The sequence below is a fragment of the Aquarana catesbeiana genome, linkage group LG04 (genome assembly GCF_042186555.1).
Source record: "Aquarana catesbeiana isolate 2022-GZ linkage group LG04, ASM4218655v1, whole genome shotgun sequence".
In the NCBI taxonomy this organism is placed as follows: Eukaryota; Metazoa; Chordata; class Amphibia; order Anura; family Ranidae; genus Aquarana; species Aquarana catesbeiana.
The window spans coordinates 178,792,675-178,820,604 of record NC_133327.1 but is presented as its reverse complement, the minus strand read 5'-3'; the positions used below and the strand labels follow the sequence as shown (position 1 = coordinate 178,820,604).

Below are 27,930 nucleotides of genomic sequence, written 5' to 3'. Positions count from 1 at the left end.
TTAGCGTTCCATAAATTCAAATTTTACCTGGCTCCACAATAGTAATTGACAAGTTTTAAATGACTTGTGTGTGAAAATAGATACTAAACTTAATTTCTTATGTAGATTTACCTAGTTCAATTTCACAAAATGATTACAATTTACATTATGTAGGACATCCACAGAAGAGATAAACTATATTTACTATACAGACATTTTATGTGCAGTAACATGTTAGAATAAGTAGTAACCATTTTATTTACAGGACATCTGTACTGGGATAAAGATGAAGGCTGCCATTGCTGACCTCCTTCCAAAAATGCTAGTTAACTAGGTCTCTGGCTCCCATATGTTTGAGTCATTGATCAGGAGTAAGTATGCAGATCTGTAAAGTCAAGGAACACAAAAGAGCACCTCCAAGTGCAGCAGTTTATTAATAAAAGGAATAAACATCCACTCACAAGTTGTTGCAAAATTAAGTTCATATCATATAGAAACAAAGCCATTATCTGTGCTCCCAGGCAGTACAGAGGTGCATCTAAAGCAGTAGCCACAATGCCGCTAATATGGGATTGAAGCACAAGCAGCACAGGCCCTGGAGCCAAACTGTTACAGATCTGACAGCGTAGGAACCTCTATGATGATGTCTGACCCTGGGGGCGTGGCTATGTGTTTTGAGGTAATAACGCCTCTTTCTCAAGCTTACCTGCACATCCTACTCTTGTTTATGCAAACAGCGGCTGGCAAGAGCATCCACCCTTCCAGCACAACAGAGCCGAGATCCCATAGTGAAATAGTAGACTGGGACACATGAAACCAAGAGCCCACGAGCAGCTGTAAGCATTGGGGGATATGTTAGCGCACAGCATACAAAAAATGTTAAATACCTTAGAAGAGGTGATATATACAGTACAAATTGCATAATAGATCAGAATAAACAAGAATACAAAAACGCAATGTACGGCGTGCATATTAGTGCATGACACAAAAAATGTATTAAAAAAGATAAATTCATAGATAAACATATCAATCATATTGCTCCACTTTTATAGTTTTTAACACAATTTTGTATTTATGTACTTTTATTGCCTCTGTTCATCTATGAATTGAACTTTTCCATAATTTCCTTGTGTCGTGCACTAATAGGCACATTGTAAATCAAGTTTTTATATTCTTGATTAATTTCATTATGCAATTTGTACTGTATATATACGGTATATCTATATATATAAATGATCGCCTCTTCTAATGTATTTAGCAGATTTGTTGTATGCGATGTGCCACTCATCCCCAGTGCTTACTGCTGCTCATGGGTTCTTGGTCTCATGTGTCCTGGTCTACTGTTTCACTATGCTCTGTTGTGCTGAAAGGGCGGATGCTCCAGCGGATGTTTGCGTAAAGTGGAGGAGGATGTGCAGGTAGGCAGGCTTAAGAAAGAGGTGTTACTGCCCCAAAATGCATTTCTGCGCCCCCAGCATCTGACGTCATCAAATAAGTTCCCACGCTGTAGGATCTCTGACAGTTCAGCTCCGGTGCCTGTGTTTCCATTCCTGGTGTCAACTGCTCGGATTCACTTCTATACTGCCTGGGACCACAGATGATGGCTTTGTTTCTGTTTGATATGCAGTTATTTACTCAACAACATGTGAGTGGATATTTATTCATTTTATTAATAAACAAAATAAACTCATAGAGATGTCCTCTTATGTTCCTTTGCTAGAATACAAAGAAACAAAAGCAAACTCAATACCGATAAAAAAGAGAATTAAGTAGTCCCAAGGTAAGAGTGTCAAAATTAGGGAGAACATATTTGGCAGAAGAGCTGCAGCCATTGCACGAGTATTGGATAGTCTCTGTGCACTACAACAAACAAAAAAACAGAAAGGTGACACCATCTAACTATACATCTTTTAAAAGCATTAAAACAAAAACCTTAAAATGCACTCACAAAAGTAGAAGAAAAAAAGCAGCAGAGAGGCTGGCAAATGGGCACCATGAAGTGGCTGTGGTGTTCAGATGACATCCAGCTGAAGTGGGATACAGGGCTTTAACAGTGTCTACCAGCAAGAGTCGTAACCACACTGTAACGCAAGCTCTGGCTTTCTTCTACTCTTGTGAGTGCATTTTAACCTTTTTGTTTTTAATAAATTGATAATCTTAGATGGTGGCGCCTTCTGCTTTTTAGTTTATATTACAGATCCCCCTTCTATCTAATGAGATGCTACTCTAAGGACTATGTGTGGCCAGTTACAGATTGCAACATACCTGCTATGAAAATATTCTTCTTACAGTCTGGTTGCTGCCACCCCTGGGACTACTGGTGTTTTTTTGCGCTATAATAGAATACAATTATTGAACAAGATCTGTAAAGTCAGAACTCCTAATTGGCAAACTCATTTTAGGCCATAGAACTAATGCCTTCAGTACTTTCTATGTTCCAATGGATCAGCATGATGGGGAGCAATTTCAGAAACAGCTCAGCAAAAGCATCATGTGTGCTTCTTCAATACTTGTTTCCCCTAAAGTAACATGTTTATAATATTGACCATATTTTTCAAAAACACTTAATAAGACCTATCTCTAGTCTTGTTGAATGTCCCCAGCTTATGATTTTGGATCAGATATACATGTCACAATGTGAAATATATATATATATGCATCAAATCCCAACAACATTATCTCACTGTTGAAATATATATATATATATATATATACATACACACACATATGCTATTTTGTGCAAATCCAGTCAAACCTGTGGGTGAAGCTCCTATTGCTTAACAACACCCATTGTCGTCATTTTTATCTGTAAACTGTACATACAGTATACCAGGAAAAAAAAAAATCAGTGCAGTACAAATTCTGTAAACATTCACTATATACAGGTACAATATATAGTCCACAAAAATTGGCATAAAGTTGCTTATCAAATGAGATATTGGTTCTCAATGTGAAATCAAGTTCAATGTTGAAATGTTGATATCCGAATTCAGGAAAAATATACATAAATCTTGGTGGTCGATATGGTTTCATTCCACATATTGATTTTACAGGAAAACATTGGTGGTTTTCTTTGTGTGACGATGACTTGTAAAGTCCTGGAATGCAAATATTCCTGAATATCATCATATGTTCATCGACTAACATCTTTTAGGATGTAGATCTGGTCAATTCTCTGACAAATCATAGTTACAGGTCCAATATGTGATATATCCAAGGAACAATAGCTGTTCCTACAATTCCTATAGATGTATATGTCACATATTTATAAGGAACTTCAATTTCAAGCCTTTGCTTCACCAGCTGATCATGCATTGAAACTTTGTACCATGAGCCAAGCGCTTTAAGAGATAGTGTTTTAGCAACATACCTTGTGACAACCAGAAGGAAAACACCAAGAATAAATCTCAGTATGACCTTGAGCAACAGGTTAAATGTTATTGGTGGGATAGTCAGTGGAAAATCACCAGCTGGAATGTAAGTAAGGCCCAACTGATTGGTTAACCAGACACCCACACAGGTCCCTGCTCCAACACCCAGTATGACAGTTGTGTCTGCCCTGGTGGTACTGTAGTGATCCAGCTTTGGCCAATTGTAGCTCAGAAGGAAACCAGCAGTTACAGCTATGACTGGACAAATTAAGTTTGTCAAAAGTTGATGATCAACTAAATGCCACATAGGAAATGTTACTGCCAAAAACAACAGGGCAATGGAAGCTCCACAAATAACATCCTGTGAAGATAAAAAAAAAAAAGACATGAATATGTAAAATATGTTTTTTTTTCAGTTCTACTGCAGAGGATTGGGTGTCTGAAGTGAACACATAAAATAAGCACTCCATTTTAAGGGTAAGGAAAAACTCACTAATTTTCCCTACTCTTTTGCCCCTCCTAAGCAGATGTAGCCCCCTCATATCTTTATACACAAGCTCCAGAGGCCTTGTTTCCATTGCTTCATCTCATCGTCTTAGCCCGATGTCTGTGCATGCACACTTTTGGCCTCGATGTGGACATTGGGTGAAGAAGCCAGACAAGCAATGTAATCAATGGCATGAACCTTGCTGCAAAATCTATAGGGCTCGTAGAATAGGAAAAAAAACTTTTTACACTAACACATAAGTAAATCATTAAACTAGCGGCTTGTGTACTATATCAGTCATAAATAAATTGGAATTCCTCTGGCCAAGGAGAGGGGTTTTTAGAGCTATACCTTTCCAAGATGCACAGAGCCCATAACTGCCTATTTGCTACACATTCTCTTAAGCCATTTGGCTCAATTGACAAGAGAGGTATGAATAAGGTCAAACAATAAATTATGGATGTTGGGGAGACTGCATGTTAACCACTAGCGCTTTAATGTCTAGATTGCAAATTGTGAACTCCTGTTGGAACTCAAAGACCCCCTTTGACAGTCATTCAAAAACCAGACTAATAAAAAGATCTTAATACAACAAGACATCCCAATTTCATCTTCAAAGGTTGTATTGGATGGCCATTATCCCATGAAACCTTCACGTGATTCAGTGTTTAAAAACTTCTTTGATTCCTTCAAAATACTTTAAAGACTTATTGGCAGTTTCCAAATGCCTAGTAGCCACATAAGCTATGGTAATGTGTCTCTGAAGTCTAATCCATTCCCTGCTGGAAAAGGCAGCAAATCACTGACTTGCACTGTACTACCCTGAACTCCCGCTGTGAAGGGACCAGAGGATGCTATTGTTCCTCTCTGTGTAATCATTTTCATTGAAATATCTATGGTGCACTAATTGCATGCTTCTCTTGCCCAGGGCTGCAGCACAAGTTAAACTGAAAGGGGCATTGAGCTACAGAGGAGGAATATATGCTTTAGTGAGTCATCCCACGAGCCCATGCAAGGGAAGCAATAAGGTCAGGAATGTAATCGACAGCTGCCATCCATCTCAAGAGAGGCGTCTTGGGCCTGGCTGACTTCAACAGGTCAGTAGCAGCAAACATACACTGTTGTTCTCCCCACATTATGAGGGTCTTATTCATTGAAGAAACATTGATCATAAGTGGCCAAGGAGGGAAAGCAAAATACACATTTGTGTTATGCTATTTTGCTTTATACAAGAATAAATCTTTCTTTACAAACTAACCTATACTCGCTAATGTGCAAAATTTAGATAGAAATATGAAATCAGCAAATCTCCCATTACTAGGCCAACATTTAAAGCAAATCTATCAACAATTTCTAAAGAGGAATGAAGCAAAGCAGAATTTAGTTATGCTTTTAAATTCACTATTCTGAGTGTCAGCAGTCTGAAGCCTGTGGTTTTGGTACCCTCTATTTAAAATTACAGTAGTATAGCGATGAAAATATTTCCTCATTACCTTTTTGTAGTTAGGTGTATATTTAACATAAGCACTGACAGCTTGGCAGAAATAGTAGCTATGCTGAAAGTTTCTATTGATCTGTTTTCAAGCATATATGAGACTGATGAATTGGCATGTACCATATTTAATAAGGTTTCTTTTTTTTTTTTTTTTTTTATATATATACTAAAAATTTTGTAGTTCACAAATAGTTTGATATATAGAATGTTAGTTATGATTATTTCTTAGGTTCGCCAAAGACAAGAGTGGCTACCCTCCCTGGACTTGTGGTTACCAAGTGGTATGAACTATCTTTCATACCAATGATTATTTCATAAACAGTACCAAATTTCTTTATTGGAAAAACAAATACGCATGCGGTGGTGCCAGATCATATGTATACAATCTTTTCAAGAACAGGAAATGGGCATGTACACAGTGTTCAAACGTTTTTGGGAAACATAAAAAATTACATTCTGTATGATACAGCCTGTCAAAAGCTGTAACATAACCGGTTTTGTTTTTTCCAAGTCCTCCCTGTAACAGTTTTATTAATTGTTGATCCTGCCAGTGGATCTGTTATTTTTCACTTCCATTATTACTCTTATTATATTGCAGGATATATATAGCCCCAACAGTTTGCACAGGGCTTTACAAAATGAACAGATCATGTTGTTCAACAAAAGGGGTTGGATCAAACTCTTTAACAATGGCAGGGTTGCTTACAAAAGAACAGCTTTTATTCATATAGATTAATCCAAATTTTTTTTAAAAAACACCTGTTGCTGTAACCACTTTAAAATTGTAAGGTGCAATTGGACCTTAATTGCTTTGTCTCTTCCTTAAAGTCCATTTAAAACTTCATATCCACTTAAGAATACCCTGTCTATAAAAGGTGACAACTCTGCTGTGCACTTTCACTACTGAAAGAACAGCATTGTTGCCCCGTTACAGGAAGTGAAAAATCAACAGATCTACTGCCAGATAATACATGTTACGGGGGGGGGGGGGGGGGGGGGGCACTGATCTCTTCACGCTACTAATAGATTGCAACATACATGGCATTTTTAATTTTGCTCATAATTACACTTTAAGATGGAGAATCAGGCAAGCATAACTGTTGTCCAAGAGCAAACAACCTGACATTTACAGCTATACAGATAGATACATATCTGGATATTTGTCTAAAAGTGTCCATATAGGATTTAATCCCATCATTTGATAATCCATTTTCATATTTTAATCATATCTATTAAAGTGTGTATGACCATTTTTGTGATCACTTGTTGCATTCACTTGTTTGCCTCAAATCAAAGAGAAATGTGGACGTGACAAATATGGTCAACTTTAAAGCAACCTATGTAGAGTATAAAAAAAACTCATATTAAAGTAATTGTAAGGCTGGGTTCACACTATTGTGAATTGGATGCGGCTCCCTATAGAGCTGGTTCACATATCTTTGCTGCGGCTCTGGTGCGAATTTGCACAGGAGCCCTGCGCATCTTTTGGTCCATTTCAGGTCCGAATTCAGCCAAAAAATCGGGTTAAAATCTGACCTGAAATGGTGAACGGTGACGCATCGGACCCCTGCTGTAAGCCGCATGCGGCGATAGTGTGAACCCAGCCTAAGGAATCTTTTTAAAATAACAAACATGTTATACTTACCTGCTCTGTGTAATGGTTTTGCCCACAGCAACCTGGATCCTCCTCTTCTGGGGTCCCCTGCTGGCACTCCTGGCTCCTGCCTTTGAGCAACCCCACTAGCAAGCCGCTTGCTGGGGGATACTCATGCGGGCTCAATCCTAAGCTGCACTGTGTCGTCACTGATTTTATTGAAAGCAGCGGGCTGCTGCTCTCACTGAGTCCAGTGAGGAGGGAGAGAGAGAGCAACGTAGTTTACTCTCGAGCATAGCGCTGGACGGCGCTCATGTTTAGATAAGTATTTAGGGGTCTGAGGGGAAGCAGCCTCTAAAAGGTTTTTTAGTTTAATGCAGAGAATGCATTAAAGTGGTTCTAAAAACAGAAGGTTTTTACCTTCATGCATTCTATGCATGAAGGTAAAAAAACCTTCTGTGTGCAACCTGAGAAGAGGAGGATTGGGGCTGCTCTGTGCAAAACTTTTTGTACAAATCAGGTAAGTATGACATGTTTGTTATTTTTTTCCTTCCAAGGTAAAAAAAAAAAAAAAAAAAAAAAAAAACCTTAGCGTTTACAACCACCTTCAATTGATCTTAATTTTCACTTCAGTCAATCAATATATGGGATCATTAGATGAAAATAATTGCAAATTTATATTTATAATGTAAAAAAAATGCAAATGTGATGCAAATAGATGCATGCATCAAACATTTTCTCAGTACTGTATTTTAAATTCTGTGGGATCCATAGAGCTCCAGAAATACACATTTACTTTTTCAAAAAATGTTTTCAGTTTGGATAGGGACACAGCTCATAAGAATCCTGTGACATGCTTTACCTCTCTGCTGTCAAGGAAGAATTTCTAACCCTAGAGGTAAGAAAAATACATCTGCTGGCAAAAGTAGCCAATTAAATGTTATTCTTACATTTTCTAAAATACCGTAATAATAAAACTAAGATCGGAGAGACAATTCAGGACACTTACCAGCACTGTGTGCATCCCTGTATACAAGCGGCTGAGGGACACTAGAGTAGAAAGACAGAGGGCAGCTATAAATCCCAGGACAAGCGGGGAACTACAAAGAGATTAGACAACAGGTCAACTTTCACTTTGCTGAGCTGTGCAAAAAAAGTTCTTGGCTTAAAAACAAAAAAAAAAAAAAAAGGATTGCAGTTACCTACGTGTTCTGTACATTAAATAGATTATGATATATGTCATTGAAGGTTCAAATGTACAATGCAGAATGTAGGTTATAGCACTATGGAATTATAGAATTTAGCTACTGTACATTTTAGGATTTTACTGCAGATCATAAAAATGAATCCTCTGGCCTATCTTCATTTATGTGCGTCTTTGTTTTTTCTTCTTGTTTTTTGTTTTTTTTTTTGTTTTTGTTTTTTCAACTGAGCCTTCTCTCTGTGGCTCTTTTTTGTCTGTACTCTAATAATATTGCACCGAGACCCATAGAGATGTAGATTTGTATCTGCCTCCTGGCATTAACACGTCGCTAGGTTTTACCGTACACAGTCATGAATTAACATCATCTACATTACAGTGTGGCAATTTTAGCACCTTTTTTTTTTTGAAAATGGTATAAGCTAGGATTGTGTGCTGTACATCCAGTAATGCCAAAGTAATACTGAAACGTATTTTTTTGGTGAGTCGCAGTTCAATTTTTTTTAGTTCTTGACATCTCTGTTGGAAAAAAAAAATACTCTTTTCAGCACCCCTAAACATTTCTGGAACTTCTCCCCTTCTATCTTGTAGCATACAAGCAAAAAGGGTTTTTCAATCTCTGTTAATGCAGAAATAGATATGCTCCCCCACAACATGTGGCATTGCCAAGGCAAGGGGCATTGCATTGTGGGATGTCTCCACTATGTGAAGAAGTGGTAGATTGGGAGGGCTCCAGGCTGAAAAGAGAGGAGAGAGAAAAAAAAAAGTACGATTTAGCTACCAAAAATATTACCCTACGTCAACTAGTTCAGCTCTAGAGCAAATGTTTTCATTTTTGCACACATGAAAAAAATCTTCATTTTTGGCAATGAAATTACTTAAATCCCATAACATTATGTTTTGTGAAAGCAGAGTCCCTGTGGAATAAAAAAGATGGTAGTTGTAATTTTTATGTTACATGATATTGTGCAACTTTTTATTAAACACAATTTTTCAGTGAAAAGTATAATAAAATTAATTTTAGTGCAAACACACACAATATACTACCCATTTTTTGGGCATCGAGTAAATAGACACCAAACATACTAAGTCTTAAAATTATGTGTGTCCGTAATATTACAAAAACTACAGTACCCAAAAATCTCCATAGGTGACACTTTAAGAGCCTTTTACAGTTCATCAGTTTAGAATTAACATGAAACTTTTGTGCTAGAACTGTTGCTCTCACTTTTGACATTCCCAGCACTATGTCACACGAGTGGTGTGACCGCAATTTACATACGCATGCATGCTCTGATTGTGTTTGGGGCAAAGGGGGTTATAGCATTTTTTTTCTTAAAAAAGAAGTATGGGTTTGGGAATTTTTTCCTCCATTATACTTACCTAGGTGGATGTAGCATCGGTCCGATGCTGCATATGTCCCTCGGCACTGAGAACCAAGCAATCGAACATCGCCGATTTCTCCGTTCTCACAGCTCCCCAAGCAGAGAGCTGCTGACTCTCAATCAGCATCTTTCCACTTTGCTCCTCCTAACTCATTGGACCGCTGAGCTGTGAAGGGGCAAGAAGCGGCCATCTCAGGCTCTCGGCGGCTCGCTGAGAGGCTGAGATGGGTGTCAGTCCAGGCACCTGGTGGATCCAGACTCCCATCGTCGGGATGACATGGTGCTTGGACTGATTCCTGTGACGTCAGCAGAGAGCAGACTTCAGTCCGCTCTCTGCTGAAAACAGGTCACAGGAGTGCAAAACTAATTGCACTCCTGTGACCCTTAGGAGAAGCCCAGCCAAAACGAACTTAGGCTGGACTTCTCCTTTAATACATTTTATTATAATTTTATTTTTAACTATTTTTTTCTTTTGTTTATTTTTACTTAATTCCTATTACAGGGGATTACCAAATACCCAAGTGATAGCATTGGGAAGATGGCAGGTACTTTTTTTTGGAGACATTAGGGCAATAGACCCCAATGTCTCCCCTTCCCTTCACACCATCTAACCAAGCAGAGATTGGCTTGGTTAGAGGGGGTCGCCTGGCTGTACTGGCCAGAAAATGGTGGATCTGAAACCAGAAGTGACAAAATCATTGTTGCTTCTGGTTTATTTGTTTGCAGGGGAAATTGAGGCATGGATTTGCCTTACTCTCACACCGCTCCTCACTCTGAAGATGTTTGTGGTCCTGGGCTCCCGGTGTGAGCGGGAGAGCTTGGGAACCACAGAGTGGCCTGCCAGCGGGGGTGGAGGAAAGCACCGTACCACGCGCTCTTTTAAAGTAATAGGCGGTTATGGAACCTCAGCATCACTTTCACTTTGAAGCTGGGAGCCAGCTGAAAAAACCTGCAACAGCTGATGACTGATACAACTTTTAATTAACGATTCACTCTTTTGACATAAATATTACACCCAAGGAGCTGAAATAGTTAAACCTTTTATCCAACCTTTAAATTATTAAGCTGTAATTTTGAAAAGCCAATATGAAGGAAAAGTAATGGTGTAAAAAAAAGGCACTTGTAAGTTTAACCAATCTTTTTTTCTGTATTGTTCCTGTAACTAGGGGGGGGGGGAGGGGGGGGTATGGAAGGTGTGTTTCCATTGTCTATATACTTTTATATGCTAAAAAATGTTTTTTCTCATCTCACACAGTTGGTAGGTATACCACTATAATTTTATGTACACCTATAGTGGCTGGATTTTTAAATACAGAAGCTATACTGTAGATTAGACATAGCAATAAAACAAACTTACCTGATAGCGTCCTATTGAGGCCAGTAGGAAAGTGAAGGAAATTGCAGTAGCAGCAATAGCATGAGTTGATGGCATTCCATATTCTGCTTCCACCCTGGTTTCCAGCTTTACCACAGGAGGAGAGGAAGGACGCGGCCACTTTAGGAGATCTTTTGAAGCTTGACCTATGTACATGACAATCTGAAATACACAAGTTGTTCAGTTCACATCTGGATACAGGTATAGGTACCTCTACTTCATGAACAGTGACACTGTGTACATATAAGGTATAGAGCAGCTCAAAAAAGCCATCTGACAACAGACAGAAGCTTTAAACTAATAACAGATGGCTTAGCAGATTGTATTAAACTTATTAGAACAGATGGAGGAAATTCACTGATGCACTGTGTACTTTTTATTTTCTGCCAAGTAAAATCTACATGAAGTTGTGATCACTTTTGACAACTTCCATCCTTATAATAAAGACAGACAAGAACCTTTAATTTCCTAAACATTTACAGGTTTATGTCATTTTTCCCTGTAACGCTCACCTTTATAAATGTAGTTTTTAGTGTTTTGGTGCTTTTTTCCTAATATGCCATTGCTTGTGTTTTATTTTTTAGGTGTTTAGGATCCTGTGGTTTCTTTCATTTCGTATAATGCATTTCCCATTAGGCAGCTCTCTGGAAAACAGGGGGCCTATAATAACTTGTATCTTACATCAACTTAAAAGAGAAGTATGGGAATTATTATTTTTTTTTAATCATACTTACCTAGGTGGATGCAGCATCTGTCCCCCACCGGCGCTAAGGCTGAGAACCAAGCTTTCAAACTCAGCTGATCGCTTGGGACTCAAAGCTCCATGAGCAGAGAGCTGGAGCGCTGGGCTGTGGAGGGGGAGGGAGCAGCCGGCTCAGGCTCTTAGTGGCTATGATTGTGATCTTTCCCCAGCTTGGACCAGTTCTGTGACATCAGCCGACAGCAGACTACTGCCAGCTGTCTGCTGAAAACAGGTCACAGGAGTGCAGAATGATCTTCACTCCTTTGATCCACAGGAGAAGTACAGCTAAACAAGCTTTGGCTGTACTTCTCCTTAAAGGACCCGTGCCAACAGGCTTTGGGTTTGTGTTGATGATATTAGTTTGAGTCACGTCACAGATCATTCAAAATGTATTGACAGGTGCATTTGACCTGCAGCTGACCATCCCCTGACGTGGATTTGACCCACTTCAAGTGTTTTTTGCATTTCCATAGACTTGCACAGGAGTCCAAATCCCATTTGACGTGAGCAAATGCCAGTTGGTACAGACCCTAAAGATATACAGTATGGAAGAAAGCCCTAAAGAATGGTGTAATTCTGGGAAGATAAATATTAAAAAAAAAAAAATCCTAAAAAAAAAAAGTGGGCAATTGAACAGAAGTCTGCTTCAGTGACTGGTTAGGCATTCATTTTTTTAGTGAGGTCTATTCTTCAGATATATATTCCCAGATTACAGAAACGTAGCAGATTTGTACAATTTGTAAAATATATCTGTGTGAAGTGGAAGTATGACTCAGACACCATGATCGTTTTTTGTCTATTTGGCTTTTCCAGTCGCATTTTCTTTATTCTTATATCACAAGCCTTGATAAAAGGTAGCAATTCTAAGCTGTTAAGTTATTTACTTTACCTTTATGATTTTCTGTAACTGTGCTTTAGTACCACTTGTAAAATGTTTAAATACAAAGAAGAACAAAAAGCCCTTAGCTAAAGATTAACATCAACAGAATGACATTAGAAAGCTAATCGGAATATATAAGTTGCTGATCTGAATACATTGTTGTATCCCTGGATGGATGTAGATTTTTGTATGTGTTTTTATTATGGGGAGCAGAACTCCTTCCCAGCACAGAAAATATAGGAAGACGCCTTTGGCTGTGACTCTGGTAACTCTAACAGCCGTTCCTATGGCAACAAAATCAGAGAAGACTCTAGGCTGACGAAGTCACTAAAAATAAGTCTGGCTGGAGAAGGGGAAACATAGGAAGTAACCATGTTCAGAGCACAGACAGTGAGTCAGGCAGAGGTATTGCCATGTATTAAAATCCTGTCATGCAGATCAAACTGATACAGTGAGCTGAACATTATTATCTGTACAACGGTGACAAGATTAATAATTCATGTCCGGTCATAAATGGCCTTATTTAATAACTAGTGCTAATTCATAAGTGCAGTAACCAACAACAACCAATCAGAATTCACCATCTGCTGGCCTGAATTCAGTAGGGTGAATTTTAGTTGGTTGCATTTAAAGTGAATGATATGACAGAAGTATGGGGGCTGCCATTGCAGACCTCCTTCCAAAAAAAAAAAAAATGCTAAATACATGTGTAGCCAAGTCCCAAGCCTCTTCAGGCCTAATGGTGACATCCAGAGTTGGGGACAGCTGACATAGTTCTGTGTTGAGTGGGTTATGAGGCATGGTGAGTGTAATGTAAGGTAGATTAACCACTTGCCGACCGCCTAACGTATATATACGTCGGCAGAATGGCACGGGCAGGCAGAATCACGTACCTGTACGTGATCTGCCTCCCGCGGGCGGGGGGTCCGATCGGACCCCCCCCCGGTGCCAGCGGCGGTCGGCATTTGACTGGGAGCGTCGGGAGGCGAGGGGGGAGACCATCCGATCGTGGCCCCCCCTCGCGATCGCTCCCAGCCAATCGGAATCCTCCCCTGCCTGTGTGTAGTTTCACACAGGCAGAGGATGTGATGTCATCTCTCCTCGGCTTTGGCAGTTTCCGTCCCAGCGCCGAGGAGAGAAGACATGTAAGTGCACAACACACACACAGTAGAACATGCCAGGCATACTTTACACCCCCGATCCCCCCCCCCCGATCGCCCCCCCGATCCCCCCCCAATCACCCCCCCCCCCTGTCACAAACTGACACCAGCAGTATTTTTTTTTTTTTTTTTTCTGATTACTGCATGGTGTCAGTTTGTGACAGTTACAGTGTTTAGGGCAGTGAGTATTACCCCCCTTTAGGTCTAGGATACCCCCCTAACCCCCCCTAATAAAGTTTTAACCCCTTGATCACCCCCTGTCACCAGTGTCACTAAGCGATCATTTTTCTGATCGCTGTATTAGTGTCGCTGGTGACGCTAGTTAGGAAAGTAAATATTTAGGTTCACCGTCAGCGTTTTATAGTGACAGGGACTCCCATATACTATCTAATAAATGTTTTAAACCCCTTGATTGCCCCCTAGTTAACCCTTTCACCACTGATCACCGTATAACCGTTACGGGTGACGCTGGTTAGTTCGTTTATTTTTTATAGTGTCAGGGGACCCGCCATTTATTACCTAATAAAGGTTTAGCCCCTGATCGCCCGGCGGTGATATGCGTCGCCCCAGGCAGCGTCAGATTAGCGCCAGTACCGCTAACACCCACGCACGCAGCATACGCCTCCCTTAGTGGTATAGTATCTGTACGGATCAATATCTGATCCGATCAGATCTATACTAGCGTCCCCAGCAGTTTAGGGTTCCCAAAAACGCAGTGTTAGCGGGATCAGCCCAGATACCCGCTAGCACCTGCGTTCTTCCCCTCCGCCCGGCCCAGCCCAAGTGCAGTATCGATCGATCACTGTCACTTACAAAACACTAAACGCATAACTGCAGCGTTCACAGAGTCAGGCCTGATCCCTGCGATCGCTAACAGTTTTCTTGGTAGCGTTTTGGTGAACTGGCAAGCACCAGCCCCAGGCAGCGTCAGGTTAGCGCCAGTACCGCTAACACCCACGCACGCACCATACACCTCCCTTAGTGGTATAGTATCTGATCGGATCAATATCTGATCTGATCAGATCTATACTAGCGTCCCCAGCAGTTTAGGGTTCCCACAAACGCAGTGTTAGCGGGATCAGCCCAGATACCTGCTAGCACCTGCGTTTTGCCCCTCCGCCCGGCCCAGCCCACCCAAGTGCAGTATCGATCGATCACTGACACTTACAAAACACTAAACGCATAACTGCAGCGTTCGCAGAGTCAGGCCTGATCCCTGCGATCGCTAACAGTTTTTTTGGTAGCGTTTTGGTGAACTGGCAAGCACCAGCAGCCTAGTACACCCCGGTCGTAGTCAAACCAGCACTGCAGTAACACTTGGTGACGTGGCGAGTCCCATAAGTGCAGTTCAAGCTGGTCAGGTGGCAAGCACAAGTAGTGTCCCGCTGCCACCAAGAAGACAAACACAGGCCCGTCGTGTCCATAGTCCCCCTTCCTGCTGCATTCGCCAATCCTAATTGGGAACCCACCGCTTCTGCAGCGCCCGTACTTCCCCCATTCACATCCCCAACCAAATGCAGTCGGCTGCATGAGAGGCATTTTCTTTATGTCCTCCCGAGTACCCCTACCCAGCGAACCCCCCCAAAAAAGATGTTGTGTCTGCAGCAAGCGCGGATATAGGCGTGACACCCGCTATTATTGTCCCTCCTGTCCTGACAATCCTGGTCTTTGCATTGGTGAATGTTTTGAACGCTACCATTCACTAGTTGAGTATTAGCGTAGGGTACAGCATTGCACAGACTAGGCACACTTTCACAGGGTCTCCCAAGATGCCATCGCATTTTGAGAGACCCGAACCTGGAACCGGTTACAGTTATAAAAGTTAGTTACAAAAAAAAGTGTAAAAAAAAAAAAAAAAAAAAACACAAACAAAAATATAAAATAAAAAAAAAATAGTTGTCGTTTTATTGTTCTCTCTCTCTCTATTCTCTCTCTATTGTTCTGCTCTTTTTTACTGTATTCTATTCTGCAATGTTTTATTGTTGTTATGTTTTATCATGTTTGCTTTTCAGATATGCAATTTTTTATACCTTACCGTTTACTGTGCTTTATTGTTAACCATTTTTTTGTCTTCAGGTACGCCATTCACGACTTTGAGTGGTTATACCAGAATGATGCCTGCAGGTTTAGGTATCATCTTGGTATCATTCTTTTCAGCCAGCGATTGGCTTTCATGTAAAAGCAATCCTAGCAGCTAATTAGCCTCTAGACTGCTTTTACAAGCAGTGGGAGGGAATGCCCCCCCCCCCCCCAACGTCTTCCGTGTTTTTCTCTGGCTCTCCTGTCTCAACAGGGAACCTGAGAATGCAGCCGGTGATTCAGCCAGCTGACCATAGAGCTGATCAGAGACCAGAGTGGCTCCAAACATCTCTATGGCCTAAGAAACCGGAAGCTACGAGCATTTTATGACTTAGATTTCGCCGGATGTAAACAGCGCCATTGGGAAATTGGGAAAGCATTTTATCACACCGATCTTGGTGTGGTCAGATGCTTTGAGGGCAGAGGAGAAATCTAGGGTCTAATAGACCCCAATTTTTGCAAAAAAGAGTACCTGTCACTACCTATTGCTATGATAGGGGATATTTACATTCCCTGAGATAACAATAAAAATGATTTAAAAAAAAAAAAAAAATGAAAGGAACAGTTTAAAAATAAGATAAAAAAATAATAATAATAAAGAAAAAAAAAAAAAAAAAAAAAAGCACCCCTGTCCCCCCTGCTCTCGCGCTAAGGCGAACGCAAGCGTCGGTCTGGCGTCAAATGTAAACAGCAATTGCACCATGCATGTGAGGTATCACCGCGAACGTCAGATCGAGGACAGTAATTTTAGCAGTAGACCTCCTCTGTAAATCTAAAGTGGTAACCTGTAAAGGCTTTTAAAAATGTATTTAGTTTGTCGCCACTGCACGTTTGTGCGCAATTTTAAAGCATGTCATGTTTGGTATCCATGTACTCAGCCTAAGATCATCTTTTTTATTTCATCAAACATTTGGGCAATATAGTGTGTTTTAGTGCATTAAAATTTAAAAAAGTGTGTTTTTTCCCCAAAAAATGCGTTTGAAAAATCGCTGCGCAAATACTGTGTGAAAAAAAAAAAATGAAACACCCACCATTTTAATCTGTAGGGCATTTGCTTTAAAAAAATATATAATGTTTGGGGGTTCAAAGTAATTTTCTTGCAAAAAAAAATTATTTTTTTATGTAATCAAAAAGTGTCAGAAAGGGCTTTGTCTTCAAGTGGTTAGAAGAGTGGGTGATGTGTGACATAAGCTTCTAGATGTTGTGCATAAAATGCCAGCCAGGACAGTTCAAAACCCCCCCAAATGACCCCATTTTGGAAAGTAGACACCCCAAGCTATTTGCTGAGAGGCATGTCGAGTCCATGGAATATTTTATATTGTGACACAAGTTGCGGGAAAGAGACAATTTTTTATTTTTTTTATTTTTTTTTGCGCAAAGTTGTCACTAAATGATATATTGCTCAAACATGCCATGGGAATATGTGAAATTACACCCCAAAATACATTCTGCTGCTTCTCCTGAGTACGGGGATACCACATGTGTGAGACTTTTTGGGAGCCTAGCCGCGTACGGGACCCCGAAAACCAAGCACCGCCTTCAGGCTTTCTAAGGCCGTAAATTTTTGATTTCACTCTTCACTGCCTATCACAGTCTCGGAGGCCATGGAATGCCCAGGTGGCAAAAAACCCCCCCAAATGACCCCATTTTGGAAAGTAGACACCCCAAGCTATTTGATGAGAGGTATAGTGAGTATTTTGCAGACCTCACTTTTTGTCACAAAGTTTTGAAAATTGAAAAAAGAAAAAAAAAATTTTTTTTTCTCGTCTTTCTTTATTTTCAAAAACAAATGAGAGCTGCAAAATACTCACCATGCCTCTCAGCAAATAGCTTGGGGTGTCTACTTTCCAAAATGGGGTCATTTGGGGGGGTTTGTGCCACCTGGGCATTCCATGGCCTCCGAAACTGTGATAGGTAGTGAGGAGTAAAATCAAAAATGTACGCCCTTAGAAATCCTGAAGGCAGTGATTGGTTTTTGTGGCCCCGTACGCGGCTAGGCTCCCAAAAAGTCCCACACATGTGGTATCCCCGTACTCAGGAGAAGCAGCTAAATGTATTTTGGGGTGCAATTCCACATATGCCCATGGCCTGTGTGAGCAATATATCATTTAGTGACAACTTTGTGCAAAAAAAAAAAAAAAAAAAATTTGTCACTTTCCCGCAACTTGTGTCAAAATATAAAACATTCCATGGACTCAACATGCCTCAAAGCAAATAGCTTGGGGTGTCTACTTTCCAAAATGGGGTCATTTGGGGGGGGGGGGGTTTATGCCATCTGGGCATTTTATGGCCTTCAAAACTGTGATAGGTAGTGAGGAGTAAAATCAAAAATGTACGCCCTTAGAAATCCTGAAGGCAGTGATTGGTTTTCGGGGCCCCGTACGCGGCTAGGCTCCCAAAAAGTCCCACACATGTGGTATCCCCATACTCAGGAGAAGCAGCTAAATGTATTTTGGGGTGCAATTCCACATATGCCCATGGCCTGTGTGAGCAATATATCATTTAGTGACAACTTTTTGTAATTTGTTTTTTTTTTTTGTCATTGTTCAATCACTTGGGACAAAAAAAATGAATATTCAATGGGCTCAACATGCCTCTCAGCAATTTCCTTGGGGTGTCTACTTTCCAAAATGGGGTCTGCCCTGCCCTGCCATTTTAGCACCTCAAGAAACGACATAGGCAGTCATAAATTAAAGGCTGTGTAAATTCCAGAAAATGTACCCTAGTTTGTAGGCGCTATAACTTTTGCGCAAACCAATAAATATACACTTATTGACATTTTTTCTACCAAAGACATGTGGCCCGAATACATTTTGGCCTAAATGTATGACTAAAATTGAGTTTATTGGATTTTTTTTAGAACAAAAAGTAGAAAATATCATTTTTTTTCAAAATTTTTGGTCTTTTTCCGTGTATAGTGCAAAAAATAAAAACGGCAGAGGTGATCAAATACCATCAAAAGAAAGCTCTATTTGTGGGAAGAAAAGGACGCAAATTTCGTTTGGGTACAGCATTGCATGACCGCGCAATTAGCAGTTAAAGCGACGCAGTGCCAAATTGTAAAAAGTGCTCTGGTCAGGAAGGGGGTAAAACCTTCCGGGGCTGAAGTGGTTAATGGGCGCCAAACATTTTTTAAACACAAAGATTTATTTTCTGTTAAACAGAACTGTGGGAGAGAGAGTTAGGGCCAGGACACCCTTTAGTAGTTGCAATGTTAATTAGCAGACTCCGAGACTTCTATAGGTAAACAGCCATGCAGAGAAAGGCACCACGTCTGCATGTGTAGAAACGCTGTCTCCTACAGTAACAATCTTGAACAGTTTCTAACAAAAGTTGTAATGAACTCTTTCACTTCCTCCACAATCTCCTTTTTAGATCTTTACCCAACTGAGCTCCCAGTCTATCAATTAGACCCGCTGATCCACTGCCACTGGATCTCCTGAGCTCTTCCAATCTTCTCACCGAGTATCTTCCTCCAGCGTCACCCCCGCGTCCCTGCTGGCTCCCTAGCTTAGCACTCACAGACACTCTTCAGGCTTCACCCCAAGGGCCTGCTCAGTCCCTGGCTTTGTACACAATAATGTTCTGCAAGCGTCACCTTCACTGGCTGGGTCCCTGGCTTGACCTCTGCTGAAGTTTCCCAATTCTTCACCGTCCCCAGTTGGTGAGAACACTGCTCAGGTACTTGCTTCAGCTGCTTACAGTGGTCCCTGGTAATAAGGTGGATGGTCAGCTTCCCCTCTTCCTCCAACCACGACAGATATTCCGGCCGGCAGAACCGTTACTTATGGTTGGACTGCAAGCCGCAGTCCCAATCCTACACTGCTCTCATGCTTCTGCTTTGCCAGATGTGCCCCGGGATAGGCCTCAGGTCTCTGGCCTAGCAGCCCGGGGCAATACGACACACGTCTACCCAGACAGCCGTACAGGTAGCAACGAACCACGATCTGCTGACTCCACCCAAATAAATAGTTACTCCCGGCAGGCTAAGGGACCCAAGAAAATCTCTGCCCATTGGCTGAGACACCCCATTCATTCCTAATCTGTCCTTTCTATGCCCTTGTCTTATCTAATGTCAACAGATACCTGGCCACCCAGCGACAGACGAGAGAAGTGCAGAAATTACAGAATTAGGGTGAAATCAATTGACCTCCTAGCAATTGGCCAAGGCAACTATCACTTGGCAGATAAATTTAAGAGCAACCCTGCCTAAATATCAGGGTGCTACATATGCCTGTATCTGACATTTACACGTTTGAATTAGAAAACCCAGAACAAGAAACGAACGTCAGAACATGAAATGAACGTCAGAAAAATGTCAGACCTGCTTATCAATATACCGGTTTTAGGTCAGCGACTCAGGCAGTACTGAAGTCAAAGCTTCAGAATGATAGCCAGGGAACTAGCATTCTCAAAACAAGATCTCAACAGTGGAAGCCCTATTCCTCTCACATGAATTATTCCATTTAGGAATTAACATGTTATCAGGAAGATCTAGTGAATGGCTGTGCCCAAAGATCTTTGCGTGTGCATGGTGCAGCTCACGGATCCATATACAGTCAAAGCTTTGCATGTATTTGTGAACGTGTGTGTGTATTAGCATGAGTTAACTAGTTTTGGCCACCCATAGGTCTATTCAAAGCTCAGCACAACTAAGGAGAGTTGCTGATAGGTTGTCAGCTTCCTTAACTCGTGACCAGACTTGCATCCTGCTTTTGTATTTGACCTGGTTTGCTTACTGACCCTGCTTTATTCTGATCTCCTATTACTGACTTTGGCTTGCACCCTGACTTTGTCCCCTACCTTCTGTTTTGGTATCTCTGCTGCTTGTCTGATATTGACCCCACCATGGCTTCTGATCCTGCTCCTGTCTTCTGGTTTGGTACCTCTGCTACTCCATTGTTGCTGACTTTGACTTGATTCGACTATAGCTTTGCTGCTTGCACCAACAAGCTCTTGTGAGCCATATGTATGCTACCATTCTTCACATGCTCCAGTTTAACCATCACAGCAGCATCCAGACTGTTGTCTGACTGCCCACTGTGCAAGGACCTGCTGCAGGCATTTTTACCACTCCCCATCCCACTACATTCCTGTCACCAACTCCAGGGGTGCTGGACAGGAGGTGTAAGGGGAGCCCTCTTGTCAGCTCAGCTTCTACCAGGTACTTGACACATGTAAAATTAACCTGTAATTTGCCCATAGTGGGCAAGGTAATATGTTCACTTTACTGGTGGAAGTGTGCACTTCCTGTGCTTTGCTACCACCATGATTTGCCACCAGAGCTTGGAGGAATACTGAATACTTCAAGTATAGTGGAGCATGTTTCACTATCAGAAATGCATGGCTTGATGCCTGTTAGGCCAATTGCCAGGCTCAAGAATGTACACAGCTCTGTTTAAGAGTCTACTGGCTCAGCAAGTTTAAAGGGGAAATGCATATTTACAAAACATAGGTGCAGCTGACCTTTAAACTTACACAGGAAATTCTGGCAGACATGGGGACTATGGAGAATCATGAATAAAGTAAGTACATGTTCCCCAGAGTGCCTATGGTAAAGTCACTCTATTACTTGTCCCAGTATGGTTAAATAACTCTGAGAATCCCTCCTGCCAAGCAATTGTCACAGTGATTATTGCTAGTGGCTATAACAGCCGCTTGCGATTATCGCAAGCGAATCCGGCAGACTGGTTGTACCCAAGTTGATAGATTGATCAACTTGGTACATTTGGCCTGCCCATTAAGAGTCAAACCGTCTGACCAGCCTAAGCCTTCCACTCTAGAAACTTTGACATACCTACAGCTATAGCAGCCTCTAAGCTTTCTGAGATTTCTGCTGCAGAGGCTCTGTCTGATGAAGAGTTTCTCAAATCAGTAATGGATGATTTTTTTCCTGAGGAGCCTGAAGCAGCTTTCACAGCTTCCAGGATTAAAGATACCACATTGTTTTTTTTATTGATGAGATGTGTGCCACCTTACAAATGGAACAACCTGTTGAAAACTGTCAAGTGTCTTTTCCAGTACACTTCTTACCTAAAGGTGTTCTTTATGGAGACTGAAAAACTTCTGATAAAATTATTCACTCCTCCCAAAACACTTTTTTACAAACCAATGCCCATTTGAGGAGGTTTTTATGAAGAATCTTAACAAAAACACTGACCATTCTGGTTAATGATGCATCGGTGTTAAAGAAACATTTTGACAATTTAAAGACCTTTTCCCAAATTATTGTTTTCAGTAACAAATGAATATTTGCCCTATTTGAAGAAGCCTAGGCCTCAGATTGGGAAGACTCATCCTCCCTCTGGGGACAAGAAAAGTTCTTTTTGTTACTCCCACAGTTTTCAGCCAAAAACCGTGGGCCTCTAACCCCCCCCCCCCCCTCAAAAAATGCAGCTAAATCCACTTCTGCATGAAGGGATGTCCCCATTTTCCAAAGTGGGGGGACGTCTGTTGGCCTTTGTGGACACCTGGTCAGCAAGCATTTCAGATGCCTGGGTAAGACATGTAGTGTCCAGGGGCTATAAGCTACAGTTCTGCTCTTTCCCCCGCTCCCATAATGTCAAACCAACCTGTGTCTCTGCACAGACTAGTAGACCTCCATACTGCTCCTGTAGATAATTTAAATCAAGGATCTGAAGGCTTTAAATGCCCTAATTTGAAAATGTTCATGGAATCCACCAGGTCTGTCATTGCCTTCTTTTGTCAGGGAGGCTTTCTAGTCTCTGGATATCAAGGATGTGCAATTTCATGCCACTATTTTCCAGCAAATCGACATTACCTATGTTTTGCTATGGGCCACTCAATACTATCAGTTTGTGGCCCTGGTCTAACATCTGAACCCCAAGTATTCGCCAAGGTATTGGCACCTGTTCTAGCCCTACTATGCTCCCAGGGCATTTTCACTGTGGGATACTTGGACAATCTCCAACTAAAGTGAACAGGCCAGACCTTAAAAGGGTTTAGTTGGATCCTGAACGTTCAAAAATCAGCCCTGGAATCCACCCATCACTTGCAGTACCTGTGTTATTATACTAGACACAGCTCAAGACGGATTTTATTTCTTCAAAAGAAAAAAACTAACATTCCACTGTCAGACTCTACTGTTCAAGAAGCTGTCCAACCCAATGATTCAATGATTATGCGTGAGTTATGTGCTTGATGGTATCCTTCTTCAATGCAGTTAAATTTGCTCAGTGTCACTTCAGACAACACAACATTCTGTTGTCTTGGGACAAATTGGTTTTGCCTGTTACTAAACTGACCCACTGGCACTAAAGACCATATTATCTCTGGCCTGGCAGCTCAGGAATCCAGCTGTGGAGTTAGAGAGAAATCTTTCCTACATCTGTCTTGGAAGATCCTCATTAAGTTGTCTAGTGCCTCCTTCCCTAGAATTTTTTGTCAGTATAGGGGACATAGTCGCCAGAGGAATCTCACCTCCCAATCAACCTTCTGGAGCTCCACACGCTTTGGTTTTCCCTGAAACACTGGACACCCTGACTGGAGGGTTATCCAGTCAGACAACACCACCACCGTGACATACATCAATCATCAGGAAGGATCCAGAGGTCTTGCTGCTGCAGGAGGGATAGAAAGTATTCTAGTTTGGGCAGAACTCCATGATCAAGCCTTATCTGCAATTTATATGCACAGTTGGAGAAAGAGTACCTCAGCTGGCAGCATCTGGATCCATGGTAATGGTCCCCGCACCCGAAGTGTTTTAGGACCTGTGTCCTAAAAACACTTAGCTGGATGTGGACCTTCTGGCCTCTGGGTTCAACTACAAACTAGACAGGTTGTCTCCAGATAGAGAGATCCTATGGTGGAAGTTGTGGATGCTCTGGTGGATCCTAAATTGGCCTAGGCAAATGTGGTACTTTGACCTGGTCAAACTTCTGAAAGACATCCCATGGGCTCTTCCAGATCAACCAGATGTTCTCTACCAAGGACCATTTTACCACCTAGCTTCTTTATCTCTGACTGTAACGGCATGGCTGTTGAAGTCCAGGTCTTTGGAGACAGGGGCCTATCTGAATCAGTAATACCTGCACTGCTAATGGCTGGGAAGTCTACCTCCAAATCCTCCTGTAGGTAACATTACAACTCGATCGAATGAATGCTGTGTTCCTTAGTAAACTCCAAGAAACTGATTTTACAAGTAAACCAATCCTGTTTTACAGCATTACTATAGTCATGTATTGAGTACCCTTACACCAGCTCACTGAAAAAAAAAATCAGCTCTGTCATTGGTTGCAGTAATTGGACATTCAGTATAGCCATTCTCCTCAGTGAGAGTTAACGTGAAACTCTTGTTTAGGAAAAAAAAAAAAGGAAGAACAAAAGCCTCCAAACCATATGACAGTGCCCTGCACTTGGCGATTCGCCACCAGGTGCTGAGCACTGTGGTGTGGGAATTTTCTTATACTTTAATCAGGGCTAAAAGCTTCTTTTCTTTTATTATTATTTGCACTGTATAGAGTCACATCAGTGCGACCCACATTCTGCGAATAGGGTAGCTCATTTTTTTATTAATATATAGGATTTATATAGCACCCACAGTTTAGGCAGCGCTTTACAACTTGAGGGGAGACAGTACAAATACAATACAGCAGGAATCAGAGGGCCCTGCTCCTTAGAGCTTACAATTTAAGAGGGAAGGTCAAGAGATACAAGAGGTAATAACTTTAGGGAATAATCTGATGGAGAAAATAAATGTACAGTTGTTAGGTGGGGGCCAGATAGGCTTCTCTGAAGAGATGAATTTTCAGGGATCCTCTGCAAGTGGATGAAGTAGGAGCTCATTCAGCTCATTCATTTTTTATGGTCTGCCCTGCCTGCAGAAACGTGAAGAAAGACATCTTTGACTTTTAAAAATGCATGCTACAGCACCATGCGATTCTGCATGCATGAAAATGCATGTGTTTTGCCAATGCACAGGGGTGCCATTACGAATTAAAACGCACCCCGCACATCGGCTAAAGAGCAGAGCATTTTTCCTGCGGGTCGAGAATATGCATGATTTTGCGAAAGTACCCGACCCACACAAATGTGAACCTAGCCTTAATACAGATTATTAGTAAAGTAGAGACTATGTATACCAACATGGGAAAGCAGAATGAATTCTTTGTTAAAAATAAACTATTCTCAGTATTATATCGACTGTTTCCTGAAATAGTAGAAAGTGTTACACATATAGCATTTCCAGTTATACTCATATATGCAATAGCCTCCAGGAAGAGATTTTATATAGGTCACAATATTTAGAGGTGACTTGTTACACACTAGTCATGTAGAAAGTGTTAGTTTTTTCGTCTCCCTCCCCTCCTGACCTGTTGGGCTACATGCTTGCATAAGAGTACTGATTTTGGGAGGGACCCCATGCCATTTTTTAAAAAAATTAGGCAAGTGCCTGGGGGGACCCCACACTTTGTTTTTTTTCTTTTTTTTCCATCATTTTTAATTGTCCTCTTTTTTTTTACATTTAGCTGACAGCTGATGAGTAATCCGTCAAGGACGCGACAGCTGGTTTCCTGGCCCGCTCCTTAGTAACCAGTAAATTACCACATGAAATAATGCGGTAATTACCGCTAAATCAAACAAATACCGCATTCTGTATTTAACGCACTTGCACAATTGTTACCGCATGCAGTATTTTACTGCATTTTATTAGGTGTTATTTTGTTATTTACTCCACTCCATTTGCATTCATGGGTCCCCCTATATCACCCCCCACCAAAAAAAAAAAATCACAGCTATATATGTAAAAAGGCCAAATGTGTTAGAAAGAAGTCTCCTTCAGTTATTGTACAGGAAGTAATCATAGTGCTGAGTGTCACTTCTTGCTATGCCACCTTGGTTTTTTTTTTTTCACTCTTATGCATCTTTTTACATATTTGCATATGGTGGCTATGCAACCATACCGCTTGAATATTTCAGAAGTCATAACTGAAGTGGAGCTTCCCTTCATTAGACTGCCACCGCATTGCAAGTGTTAGTATCCTGAGACAATGTGGATTGCCTTTCTGTATTTACCTATTGCAACTAGTCGCTTATACTGTAGTAGTGACATCCATTAGCTTTACTGCCATTGCTGCCAACTGATGACTGTCAGTTAGCACCTGGTAAATATATCTTCATGTACCTAGTATACTTGCTCGGTTAAAAATGTGAATGGTCCTTCTGATTTACTGTAAGTTTGTGTTAAACTCTTAAAAAAAAAAAAAAATGTACCATAATGTTCACATAATTCCTGCAGTGGAAGGGAGAGTAATCACAGACCGCAATAGACCCAACATTTAATATTACTGATATGCGCTGTACCATGTACTTATAGAAAAAAATATCCTGTCCTCTTTGTATTGTTTCCTTTATGGTAAATGCCTAGTGTTCCTGCCAGTCCCTCTGTTTCCCTATTAAAAACCTGACCTACACTAGCCATGAGAGCACAGCATGGTCAGCTCTCTAACTGAGCGGAGAAACCCCCCCCCCCCCCCGCTCAGCTATTCACTGGGAGGATCAGTGTGCTGCTGTTTTTTTTAGAACTGAAGGTGTGTGGTCACTTCTAAAAAAGAATGGAAAAAAGGTATATAATATTTATGTACACTATATACAATGGACAAACAACAGCAAAACAAAAAGAAACATGAAAATAAATCCTTGCCAACTTACTACACTTGCAGGTTCCCCATCTGTCAATGAGGAGCAGCCTTGTACTGCCCCCAGCACCTATCTCCATGTTTTAGAGGTTTTTCCACACAGGCTTTGTAGGATAGGATAGGATAGGATAGGATAGGATAGGATAGGATAGGACAGGATAGGACAGGACAGGACAGGACAGAGTAACTCCCTAAGCATGCTGGGAACTTTTGTAGAGGCCCTAATGAGCCAACTCACTACAGCTGGGCTCATTGCCTCACCACTGAAGAAGGACTCAGCACTTCCCCATACTGGAATAAATCTGCATAAAGCCTGAATCTAGGACACACATATCTGCCATCCTGGATGCAACCAGGTGATTTTACCTGCCTGCTGTCACATTGTACAGTATCTCACAAAAGTGAATAAACCCCTCACATTTTTGTAAATATTTTATTTATGTAAATCTTTTATTATATCTTTTCATGTGACAACACTGAAGAAATTAAACTTTGCTACAATGTAAAGTAGTGAGTGTACAGCTTGTATAACAGTGTAAATTTGCTGTCCCCTCAAAATAACTCAACACACAACCATTAATTTCTAAACCGCTGGCAACAAAAGTGAGTACACCCCTAAGTGAAAATGTCCAAGTGTCAATATTTTGTGTGGCCACCAATTATTTTACAGCACTGCTTTAAAAGGGTTGTAAATCCTCTTTTTTTTTTTTTTTTTTTAATAAACATGTCATACCTCCACTGTGCAGTTCGTTTTGCACAGAGTGGCCCCAAACCTCCTCTTCTGGGGTCCCCCAGCGGTGCTGGTGGCTCCTCCCCACATTGAGTGTCCGCATTGGAGAAGCGCTCTCCTTGGTGGACACCCGTGCGCGCGCGCTCCCGAGTCCCGCATCTGTGTCCATTCAGACAGAATGCAGGACTCGGCCCAGCGCCGCATCATTGGATTTGATTGACAGCAGCAGGAGTGAATGGCTGTGCTTTTATTAATCTATCCAATCAGGACACGAGACACCAGCTACAGATGATGTGCTTGTTCCCGGCCAGAGAAAGATCCCTGTCAGGTAAGTAAAATGGGGGGGGCTGCAGCACTAGAAAAGGTTTTTCACCTTAATGCATAGAATGCATTAAGGTGAAAAACATTGAGGGTTTACAATCCCTTTAACCCTCTTGGGCATTGAGTTCATTAAAGCTTCACAGGTTGTTACTGGAGTCCTCTTCCACTCCTCCATGACGACATCACGGAGCTGGTGGATGTTAGAGACCTTGCGCTCCTCAACCTTCCGTTTTAGGATGCCCCACAGATGCTCAATAGGGTTTAGGTCTGGAGACATGCTTGGCCAGTCCATCACCTTTACCCTCAGCTTCTTTAGCAAGGCAGTGGTCGTCTTGGATGTGTGTTTGGGGTCATTATCATGTTGGAATACTGCCCTGCGGCCCAGTCTCCGAAGGGAGGGGATCATGCTCTGTTCCCCACGGGGCTTTTTAGCAGCAAATAGTCAAATATTTTGTAAAAAATCACAGATTTTT

At 41.4% G+C, this 27,930-nt stretch overlaps 1 protein-coding gene across 1 annotated transcript in view; it reads right to left on the bottom strand.

Moving 5' to 3' along the window:
• Positions 1–89: 89 nt before the first annotated feature.
• Positions 90–27,930, bottom strand: part of SGPP2 (sphingosine-1-phosphate phosphatase 2) — a 92,416-nt gene continuing 64,575 nt past the window's right edge. Inside the window, exons 4-6 of the mRNA XM_073625948.1 lie at positions 10,862–11,049; positions 7,936–8,026; positions 90–3,711 (exon numbers count right to left, since the gene is read on the bottom strand). Coding sequence (XP_073482049.1) covers positions 3,169–3,711; positions 7,936–8,026; positions 10,862–11,049 — 822 coding nt within the window. The 3' untranslated portion in view covers positions 90–3,168. The remainder of the gene's footprint in view (positions 3,712–7,935; positions 8,027–10,861; positions 11,050–27,930) is intronic.